This window comes from Kryptolebias marmoratus, linkage group LG7 (assembly GCF_001649575.2).
Source record: "Kryptolebias marmoratus isolate JLee-2015 linkage group LG7, ASM164957v2, whole genome shotgun sequence".
NCBI lineage: Eukaryota > Metazoa > Chordata > Actinopteri > Cyprinodontiformes > Rivulidae > Kryptolebias > Kryptolebias marmoratus.
Genome location: NC_051436.1, coordinates 20929170 through 20940671, shown reverse-complemented (window position 1 = coordinate 20940671; position 11502 = coordinate 20929170). Strand labels below are relative to the sequence as shown.

General features: G+C 38.1%; 1 protein-coding gene and 1 long non-coding RNA gene across 2 annotated transcripts; one reads left to right on the top strand and one right to left on the bottom strand.

Annotated features, from left to right (window-relative positions):
• The first annotated feature begins 2900 nt into the window (after positions 1–2900).
• On the top strand, positions 2901–6782 carry LOC112451153. The gene is made up of 2 exons (XR_003039908.2): positions 2901–5670; positions 6095–6782. It is a non-coding gene; the product is annotated as an uncharacterized LOC112451153 (long non-coding RNA).
• A 1186-nt stretch (positions 6783–7968) lies between these two features.
• Positions 7969–11495, bottom strand: LOC108245273 (C-type mannose receptor 2-like). Its single transcript, XM_025009546.2, has 3 exons — positions 11144–11495; positions 10127–10477; positions 7969–9873 (listed from the first exon to the last, which is right to left on the bottom strand). Exons 1-3 carry the CDS (start codon positions 11406–11408, stop codon positions 9767–9769), a joined length of 723 nt encoding a protein of 240 aa, XP_024865314.1. The 5' UTR covers positions 11409–11495; the 3' UTR covers positions 7969–9766.
• Positions 11496–11502: the final 7 nt, after the last annotated feature.

The following is an 11502-nucleotide window of genomic DNA, read 5'->3' as shown; positions in this document are numbered from 1 at the left end:
CCCGCGGCCTACCTTTCGGAGACGCTGGTTCTTACATCCGTTCCTGGACTTTGTTCTGCCGCTACCCTGCGAGGATCGTGTCTCGGTTCTCCTCACACCATCATCCAGGTCAGTGTAACCTTCTCAGTCTGTGGTTACTTCCTGGTTTACGTGAGGATAACAAAACTATCTTGTCTCTTCTCAGTGCGGCGATCAGAGGCCCTCCTGCTACGCTTAGCATTCTCCTCGCTGTTCAATAAAGACAAGTTAACTGTCAACTCCTGTGTTTGGGCTGAAATTCCGGGTCCGCTTACTGATTCTTGTCAATATTCAATTCAATTCAATTGTTTATTTTTAGCGCCAAGTCACAACAAAAGTTGAGCACAAGGTCATGTTAGAGTTGGTGTGTCTTAAATAGACTAAAAATACCCCCCAAACTAGCTAATATTGAATACAATAATAACAACAAAACAGTTTCATGCACAAATGTAGAAGTTTCATATAGTGTAGCATTCTTTCACACAGCTGTGTTGTTTTTGAGAAAGAGTTTTATAAGCTTGAAAAGTGATATAAAGCAGCCCCTTGTTTGACTCTCTGTTAGCCTAGCCTTGATAAAGATTTCTGCCATTTTCTCCACACTGGGACTTCTACATCCAGACTGACAGACATTGTGGTGATAGATAAGATCCAGAAGAAAGCAGTGGTGATAGATGTAGCAGTCGCAGGAGACTGTAACATCAGGAAGAAGGATCATGAAAATCTGGAGAAATACCAAGGGCTGAAAGAGGAAATAGAGAAGTTGTGGAGAGTCAAAGCCTCAGTGGTAGCAGGGCAAGATGAGCGTATATATATATATATATATATATATATATATATATATATATATATATATATATATATATATATATATATATATATATAGTTTCCATATACATATATGAATATAAAAAAACTAAATATTTTAAAAAAGTACAAGGGGTTCAAAGGTTAAATTCAAAGCAGGATTGTCTTTAATAAGCTGAACATTTTGTTGAATGGTTCAAACAGGACTAAAAATCTTTCAGCACTCTTCAACAGGCTTTACTTTTATTTTTTATTTAGTTTTTTTCTCATTTAATCAATCTCAGGATTATATGAGAAAATAGATGCTTTTATATTTTTGTATTTATTTTGTTCACTTTGATAACAGGATGGAGATTACAGTGAAAACCCCTCCTGTTTTTTTTACTTTGAAATGTGTAATTTGTTTTACACTATATTTTTTTCCCCCAACATACATGGGTTTTAAATTTTATTTTGAAATATATGTTTATCTTTGTGATGAACTGAACAAAGATAACTCTTTCATTTCTTACAACAACAAAACAAATGGTTCTCCTGGTTCTTCCAGTCAAAGAACCGTCAGACAGAACGAGCAACGATCAGGAGTCCAACACCAGAGACTCAGAAAATACATAATTTTTTATTTTTATTTTGTTCACTTTATTAACAGGATGGAGGTTACAGTGAAAACCCCTCCTGTTTTTTTTTTTTTTTACTTTTTGGTTGTTTTTGTATGTGTGGGTTTTCATCTTCTGACCCAACATACAAGTTTTTTTTTTTAAGTGAGTGTTATCTTTGTGTTGAACTAAACAAAGAGAACTCATTTATTCACACAGTCTGCCATCCTGAGCAGCAGATCGGAGACAGTGGAACGAAAAAACTCCCTTTTAACAGGAAGAAACTTCCAGAAGAACCAGAACCAGGACCCGGACCAGGACCAGGACCGGGACCGGGACCGGGACGAGTGGCCATCTGCTTAGACCGGCTGGAGTTAGAGAGGACAGGAAAGAGACACAGGAGTCACACAACAACTTTTCATGCCAGAGCTCTGTGGTGTCTCTTCTCCTGAGCCTCCATCAGCTGACAGATTCCCTCACATAACCCTAAACCTTCAATCATCACTTTGTCTGTTCTGGACACACAGAGTTGCAAACCTTTGCTCTGCATCCTTCAAGAAACTCTCCCTGTGGTTTGTCTCTTCTGCTACATGGACCAGAGAGCCACACCACAAGGTGACATGAAGCTGTGACAGAGCGTCTCACTCTGTGGTTCAACACGGAGGCTTCATCGCCCTCTGGTGGACAGAAGATGACACTGACAGTTCTTGCTCTCCTACAACAAACCTTGGAGATCAGGAGTGTCAAACTCACAGACACCAGGGGGCAAAATTAAAAGACTGGTCCTAGCCAAGGGCCATTTTTGATCAATGTTTAATAAAAAATAACCCTGATTTTAGACGTTATATGTCAATTCATTCATATAAAATATGAATTACCTTTTCCCAGTCACATATTATAAAGAATTTAGAGCAAACATGTTTTAATAAACAAAGACAAATAAATCAAACCTAAAGAGACATCATTAGCATTCACTCAGTTTTTAAATGATTTTTTTCTCCATTAAAACAGATAAAAAAGAGCCATCAACAAGAACCTGAACATGCAGCTGCTGGCATTTAATTTTGAGTTTATTTTACTGCATGCTGGATGCCTTTTTTCTGAATTTTCCTTTTGTTTCACTGTTACTCTGATGCTCTTTAAAGTCAGACACCAGACATGTTTTATTGGCTGCAAGTTTATCAACAAGAGTTTGATCGGTCCCATTTGTTGTTCTTTGTTTTATGTCAAAATAAAGCTTATTGAGAAATTGAAACCTTAATTTTCTTGTCTTCAAAGTAACAAGAAGACTTCACTAAATAGACTCAGTTTTTTAAGCCAAATGAGGAAACTGGAGACTCAGATCTAATAAAATTTAAACGTTATCTTGGGGGATGGATGAAATGTTACCAAGGGCTGGATCTGGCCCGCGGGCCTTCAGTTTGACAAGTGTGTTGTAGATGTACATCTAATGATCACTTTGAGCGTTTTCTTGGTTCACAAGATATTTTACTAATAAACAAAGCAAACCCACAAATACAGTAAAAAAAATAAATAAAAAAATAAAAATATAATAATAATAAAAGCAAATTGAAAGAAGAACAGTTTTTCAAGACAGAACTGAGACATACATCAGTGAAGTACTAAAAAACATTTGTTTTATTTCATATCTCAGATTACAAACATCTCAAATAATCAACTTCAATTAAAAACTGATCTTGTTGGGGTAAAAGAACAGAAATGGTCTGATTATAAACAAGATCCAGAGAAGTGCATCTACTCAGCTGAAGGACCAGTAATACCCCCCCAGACACACACACTTTAAACACAAAGAACAAACACAAACATCCACAAGGATCAGAGAGAGCTGGCTGTTTTCTGTAAACCCTGGTAGTCATCTGCAGCAGGTCTGACCCACCTCAGCACACGCTCATTACCAAGATCCTCCGTATCAGTAGTACTTGTCATTATTCTGAACAATGGAATAACTGGGGGTCTTTGGAACGGCTGTGATGCTCTGCTCTTATGTGGTCTTTTTTTGTACTTGCTGAGTTTTAGTTTTTTTTAAAATATTCAGTAGTTTTGTTGTAGTTCATGAGCTCAGAACCTGGAGAAGCAGAACAAAAAGATCTCATCTTCTTCACTTTCTTTGTTTCCTTTGCTGACAGCAGAAAATGTGATGACTTATGGTGTTGTCATTAGATCTATGTGCAGTTTTTCTTCATCCTTACATGGTAAATAGTAGAAGGGATGTTTCTTTGTGTGTTCAATGAGCTTTATTTTAGTGGGAGAGATGTTTGCTCAGCAAATTGATAGAAAGGATATAATTTTATTCTATTATTATTTTTTTGTTTTGGGGGGGAAGGGGTATATGTAGCATCCCGTTCCAGTAGATGGTGGTAATGCACATAAATACATTGTTTGCCAACTGCCAAAAAAAAAAAAAAGAAGAGGAAGGAGAGCAGATCCTGTGTGATGACTCTGGCAGAGATATGTTTCTTAACATTGGTCTTGAGAGGTGTGTTTAGCTTCTAATTTTTCCTTTTGATTTTGAAGGCGACCCACTTCTTTTATAGGGAGAGACATACAGAGCGCTGCTGACTGATTTCTACCTTTGAGGAGGTTGGCTTGCTACTGTTTTATTTTCAGTTTTAGTTTAGTTCAGTTTCAGAGCAGTAATATTTATTTTTGGTAATTGTTAAAAGGTATTTCTTTTTCTCTTGCCTACTCTGTTGGCTCATTTTAAAGGGGATATAGGCTGTTCTTGGGTTCCAAGCTGTTTTATTTATTGAGGAGACTAGTGACAGGAGTTTCATTCCTTTGTTGTATTCACCAGGGATCTTTGTGTGAGTGTTATTGTTCGGGAGCACTTAGGTGTGTTTTTTTGTTATATTTGTGGTTTGTTATTATTTATTCCTCCCTTAACTAGTCCATTTTTAACTGTGTTTTAACTACATCAGCGATAAGGTTCTCAGGGCCAGCATAGACTCCTTATTTTTTTTGAGGTCATTTTCGTATGATGAAATAAATTGTGTCTACTCTTGTCCATTTAGAGCATCTGTGTATCAAATAAAATGTATTCAGTTTGCAAGCCGTGCTTCTGTTAATTCTTACAAACCCTGTTACCTGGAGTGTGTCTCGGGTCACACATGCATAAGCAGCCTCAAGATGGAAGGCAAGGGTGAAAGCGCGGGAGAGGATATCGAGTACCTGGTGAGTGAAAAAAAAAAACCCAGCTCACTTATTTGGAGATTATTCAGATTGACAAGAACGCAGAGGTAATCTGTCCAGAGAGCGAGACCAAAACCAGACTCGGAGACAAAGGTGAAGGTAAGTGCATTTATTTATAGGTGACAATAAATACAGGGTGCTCTTCGTGGAGTGATCTGGAAGGCAAGAGGAACAGGGTGAGTCTCGGGTACCAATCCTAATATCAGCCGAGCGCTGCAAGGTGGCTTTGTTAATGTTCTTTTGTTCTTACAGGTCCAGGAGGTGTCCAGCGGCGTGAAGGAGGTGATGGAGGTGTTTACGTGATCCAGGAGTCGACAAGCCAGTAATCCTGTCCAGGTGAGTATCCAGACGTCCAAGGTAAGTATCCGTGAAGCTGTACCTCCGTAGCGTGGCAAAAAACCTAGAATCAAGGTGCACAGAGAACGTAGTCAACAAAATAACCAGTTTAGGTTAGAAACTGTGGCTGAGAATCTAACCCAGGAGGTTCGATGCTCCAGCGAAGGTCTGGTCTCAGCTGGAGGCTTAAGTATTGGCAGTCTTCATTAATCAGATCTGGATCACCTGTGAAAGCAGGAGCTGGAGGAGCCGCCCCAAGGCGGGGCTAAAACTCCAGATCCCTACATGGATTCAAAATCTCAGATGAACAGCAGAAAGATGTATTGTGTAGAGAATGCCAAAAACAAGTTCGGACAAAAAGTTTGAGGACTACAAATCTTTTCCACCATTTGAAACAGCGCCATATAATCAAATGTGATTCAGTGGTTAAAGAACCTCTTTATGTTCTGCAGAAGCCTGTTAATGACACACCGATTTAAATCAGGTGTGTTGGAGCAGAGAAACAATTAAAACATGCAGGATAGTGGCTCTCCAGGACCAGGGTTGCCTACCCCTGCCCTACAGGATGTCCTCCCAAACTGGAAGCTCAACCCGACAGCACTGGTCGCTGTAACGACTGATAACGGAGCTAATGTGATGAAGGCTGTGCAGCTGAATAAATGGCAGAGGATACAGTGTTTTGGACACAAACTTCATCTGGCTATTGGTGAGTGCAAATTCTAATGTTGAACCAGGTGATTTTAAATAAAAAAAATATGCCACTATTGCCAAGCAAAATGTTAAATAACACTTTTAAAAGAATTAGTTTCTGTGCTAAATGTGTCCATTGACTACAAGACAATTATTTTTATATGTGAAAGCGGACCTACACCACAAACTGAACACTTGGTTACATAAAATAAACCTTGTGCTTCTATTAAACTGAGGGTTGTAACACTGAAAGAGGAAGAGACGGATGAGTGTCAGATTGAGATTTAACTAAACCCATCTATAGGTTATAACACAGTTTTCAAATGTAGAGTAATATTCAACATATCTACTAAAATGAGGTAGATGTTAATCGGCCTTTGATAGATCTGCTTTCCTACATAAAAAAGTGGTTGTTTTTTTTCTTTGCATGTGTGTTACAGGACATGGCATGGATGATGCCTGTGTCACCCGGGCCATTTCTCTATATAAGAAAGTTGTAAGCAGTTTCTCCAACAGCTGGAAGAAAAGAAGAGATCTGACTAAAGTGTAAATGCAGCTAGGTCTTCCAAGTCACCAGCTGGTCACAGAGACAGCCACTCGCTGAGGATCAAGGCTGCTAATGATAGATAGGGTTCAGGAGCAGGAAAGAGCCCTTTCTAAAGTGCTCTCTGTTGACATGAAAACCAAGCCTCTTGTTCCTACCTGTTGGGACATAGAGGTTCTTGAGGCAGTTAGGAAAGCTCTGAAACCGCTTCAGGATTTCACTGATGCTCTTTCTGGTGAAGACTATGTGACCCTGTCATATGTCAGACCTGTGCTGCACCTATTTAACACTAGTCTTCTCACACCTGGAGAGGGGGAGAGTGAACTCTGTAAATCTATCAAGACCAGCATTTTGCATTACCTCAGCAACAAATTTGCAGACCCATCCACCGGTGACTGTTGGACATTGCTTCTTTTGTGGATCCACGCTTCAGGGTCTTATACATCCCGAGTGAGAAAATGGATGCACTAAAACATAAAGTCCTCTCTGAGGCAGAGTCTCTGCTCAGGTATCATGGCAGATGTTTGTCTGATCTGCCTTCCCCAGCTGCACACGAATCTGCAGACCTAGAAGAAGCAGCAGAGCCAGCCCCAGCTAAAAAGAAGAGATCACTGGCAAGTTTCTTCAAGCACAACACAACTACCAGCACCACTTTCACACAGAGGGAGGCAATAAAAAACAAACTTTCTAGCTACCTGTTCTTGGGTTGTGTAGAAGTGATGCTGACCCTCTCAAATGATGGAAGGAACATGAAGTTGCCTATCCAGCACTGAGCTGCCTGGCCAAGAAATATCTTTGTGTACCTGCCACCAGCTCACCTTCTGAAAGGATTTTAATTGCACAGCTGTATTTTTTGGTTTGTTATGATGGAAAAGATCAACTTTATTTGAGGAAGATTACTATGTAATATTTACTAGTAGATTATTTTTTAGCCATTTCTTATGTACATTTACAGCTGTTTAATAAATTGTCTTCATGGCATCTGGGATGCAGCTTTGGCTCAGAAGTATATTTTATTATTACTTTATGGAAAGAAAAAATATTGAGATAAATAATGTATATCGCAATTCAGCTTAAAAAATATTGAGATATTATTTCTGGTCCAAATTCGCTCAGCCCTACCTTCAATAATATAATGATTGACACATGTTGTAGGAAATAAGTCAGTAAACAGTGATGTTTTTGCGATATTACAATTTTGTTTTCTAACTTAGAGACAAATATGTTTTTCACAGATATATTATTTAATTTATGGAAAATAATAACATATTCAGAAGACAATAGAAAATTGTTTTATGTTAAGTTAGATTTTTTTTATTTTTTTTTAGCTTTTCTTGGAACAAAACCATATTTGGCCCAATTCTACCAAATTGAATCAAAGACAACTTGACTTTTTCTGATTTTTGAAGATGTTCCTCTTCTCGTTCAAGGAGCTTTAACAGTTCAATATGAAAAGATGAAAAGTTCTAACATAATTTTGTAAGCTTGGAGCTCTGCACCTTTCAATTCTGATTTGACAAATCTCTTCAGAAGAGAAGTGAAACATCTTCAAGAGACCTAAGAGAAGACCAGCTGGTTTTGATTCAACCTGCTGAAATGACCTGAAATGTCCTGGATGATTGAATCTACTCCAGCATTTCATTTCCATTCCTGCAACACCAAATGATCACAAGAGGGAGCCGTCCTATCCTGTGTGTCATAGCAATGTTTTACTGGGAGATTGGGGAGCACAATAAATATTATGTAATGTGAAAATCTAATTATTATTCTAACATTTTAATATTCTATTCTTTAGAAACAATAATGACCATTTATGTCTGTTGCAGGTAATAGTGCATTAGAGTTAACAACAACGACAAAATGAATAAATAATAATAGAAAAAAGTCTATTTATTTCCTCTTAATTTCATCAAGATATAAAACATTTGACAAAGGACTGATTTAAAAACAAATTTTTCATTATTTTTCAATTATTAAGTGAAAGAGTTATGAAGTTAGCAGCAAAACAAAAAGAAATATTAGAAAAATTTGGACATCCCACTTCAGAGATAAATTGAAAGCAAGATTCATGGATAAAATTGCAAGAAGATAGAACATTTTAAAACAGCATATCTACACAGCTATGGATCTGGTCAGATGTTTACATACACTTATTATGGGCAAAAATGTAAAGAATTTTAGACTTTTAATCATTGATTTGAACTGTTCATTTTTTACAACATGCAACTTCAGAAATATTTACAAATAAGAATTGGGTGCACAAGTTTGAATTTAGTGAGGATTCTTCTTGGTACTGGAATTGAAGAAACATTCATGTGTGATGGCAGAGCATGCCAACCAGTTTCCTCATTTAACTCTTGGTGTTGGGTTCTGGCTGGTATCTGTCCAGCCATGTTGTTATGTTTAGGGTTAGCACCAAGCAAGTTCCAGTTCCAGAAAGGGCTCCAGGCTGATTTACCTTCAGTTTGCTCAAGCCTTTTCTTTCTTCATAGTGGTGCTAACTAGCCATCTGTTAGCCTGTGTTTGTCCACTGTTTTAAGTCATAAGTAAAGTGGTCTCATCTCCGTGTTGACAATTTACCACCACATTAACTGCAAGTTAGTCAATTTTCATTTCCAGTACTGCTATCTTCTGAAAAAGCTTGTGATAGACGTCCATCGAAAATGGAAGCGTTATGGTGTCTTCAAACTGTCGAGTCAATGGCAATTTTGAGTTACCAATAAACAAACATGCATGCTTTTGGTCTGTGAGAGACAACCAATGCTTGTACAGGAAGAACATAGAAACTCCACCAAGAAAGGCTGAGAGGCCAGCCTGCGACCTTCTTGCTGTGAGGTGACTGTGTGCGTGGGGCCCAGTATTAGCAACCATGCATTTAAAATAAACACTTTCTGACAAATGTATTTGAGATAAGGCAGCACAAACCATCATAATTTCCTGGAAAATCTGCATGCAAATCTCATCTCTTCTTGATGTTCTGTTGAAAACTGGTCTCAATAAAATTTTTATTAACAAACACAAATCTATTTGTTGCCCCACAGTCAGAGTTTGAATATTCAAACAAAAAAGGAAGTACGTGACTATAATGAAAGAAATCATTTATATTAGCTGAAAACATGAGTCATTTGAAATGCTGTTGTGAATGACACACCCAGGTAAGATGTAAAACAGCTTTGTGAAACTGAAAATCTCAAACTGAACCTTAAGTTATCACACTAGACCACTAATCCTGCTTTGTAGTACAGACCTCTGCTTGTCCATTGGCAGATCCTTCTGCCTGTGTTACTGCCATGGTGACCATTCAACCATTTGTATGCTCTTTTTTTCATCCCCACAAGCTTTTTGATGAGATATATATATATATATATATATACAGTCTGAGGATGATGATGGGGTTGGAAACCGGTAAATATGGGTGTGGCAGGCTTATATAGAAAAGTACTGACAGAGTAAATGACATGGCTTATGGCACAGAGGAGCTGAACTAAACACAACACAAGAACACACTAAATTGTTAGCTTTCTCCTCGATCCATCTTTGCTCATCAAGGTTGGTTTTGGTAATCAGGTCATGGTGGTCTCTGGATCAACACCAGATGATTTCTGCAGTAGTATAAGACACCCTGCCAGTTCATCTGTTCTTTGATCAGGATCACATTGTCTGATGTGGAAGGAACTGAAACACAAAAGGCATCACATCAGCAGCTTTATTCAGCTCATTATTCAAAACTCCTGGCTAGAAGGATTTAAAATGCTTAAAATGTTTTTTTTTTTTTTTAACTTTATTCCAAACCAGATATCTTCACATTTAAATTTCTTAATGCTTTGAAATGAAATCATTGAAAACATTGTAAAAAAATAAAATTAGCCTGAGCTTTAGACTTGCTAAATCTGAAGTTAATTTGTGCTTTATTTTTAACAAAACTCACCGTCATAACAGATAAAAGGGTTTCTGTCAGTACAGTCCCCATTCTTCCATCTGCCTCCATCATCAAACACAGTCATGGCACATTGACCACTGTTGTATTTATCATTGTTAAACTGTAGATTCCAGTGTCTGAAAGAGAAACTGCTTCCATCTGACCACCTCCAGGTGTCTCTGAACAGACCGATATATATGAATGGATTATTTTGTACTGGACTTAGTTCACCCTGTAGTTTATCCTGTAGTTGGTTCAGTCCACTGATCAGATCTGTGTGATGCTCTCTGCAGTAATTCTGAGCTTCCAGCCAGGTCTTTGTTTCTCTAATCAAATGAAATTTCTTTGATGAGTTTCTTTCTGTGGAGTAAATAGGCAAACCCATCACACTATGCTAGCTGAACATACAGCAAATTTAGCAGCTAGCAGTGACAACAACAAATTTAAAAGATTATTGCAGATTTTTTCATTTTATGCCCATTTGAACTTAATTTTTGTCTTAGTCTTATTCAGATTTGCTGCTAAACACTTATTCTGATTCATGCATAAAAAAACTGTTTTATTTGAGTCACTGCAGAGTTTACAATCAGGGTTTTCTTTATACTTATCATAATGGGTGGAAAAGGAGCGAACCCAGAGCGCAGACTCATCATATAAAAAAAAAAAAAAATTAATAAACTAAAGGATAATCAAAAACAAAACAAAGGCTGAGGTGGCAGCAAAAACTACACATAACAAAATCCAGAAACAAGGTAAGAACAAGATAACCAAGACACGACCGGGCAAACACTAACAGAACAATGAACCAGCGAGTGAGTGGAGGAGATTTTAAACAGCAGAGGGCAATTAGGGGAAGTGGGCACAGGTGAGTGAAAATCATGAGAGCAGGTGGAGATGGGTGTGGCAGGAAAACAAGAGCTGACTGAGGGTAAGTGAATGATGACATAAACGGGCAACCAAAAGACTAACCCAAAACCAAAAGAAACCAAAAATGCCAAAAGAAACACACCACCTGACAATACTCACCATCATAGCAGAGGAAATTCTTTTTATACCCACAAGAGTGATCTCCCCATGTGAGGTCTTTCCAGATTATCCCACAGTTCTCAGAAGTTCCTGTTCCTTTATCAGTTGGTTCTCCAGTGTGCCACTTTGTCTCACTTTCATTGAACTCCACCCCAGGCAGAGACCAGTGCCACATCCTGTTACCATCTGTTTGATTATACAGACCAATCCAAGCTTCATTCATGTTTCCTGCTGGTTTATTCAGGATCCTCTTCATGTCTGTCATGTTAGACACTGTGGCCAGGTCAGTGTATTTCTCTCTGCAGTACTGCTGAGCTTCAGACCAGTTTTTATTCTCTCCAACATAGTGATACTCATAG

What these genes read in the sequence shown, in the direction of transcription:
- LOC108245273 (XM_025009546.2), bottom strand. Translation starts at nt 11,408, where the DNA reads ATGACAGACATGAAGAGGATCCTGAATAAACCAGCAGGAAACATGAAT. An exon ending in GAATTTCCTCTGCTATGATG is followed by an intron (nt 10,478 to 11,143) that starts GTGAGTATTGTC and finishes TTTACTCCACAG; the next exon opens with AAAGAAACTCATCAAAGAAA. An exon ending in CCCTTTTATCTGTTATGACG is followed by an intron (nt 9,874 to 10,126) that starts GTGAGTTTTGTT and finishes TTTGTGTTTCAG; the next exon opens with TTCCTTCCACATCAGACAAT.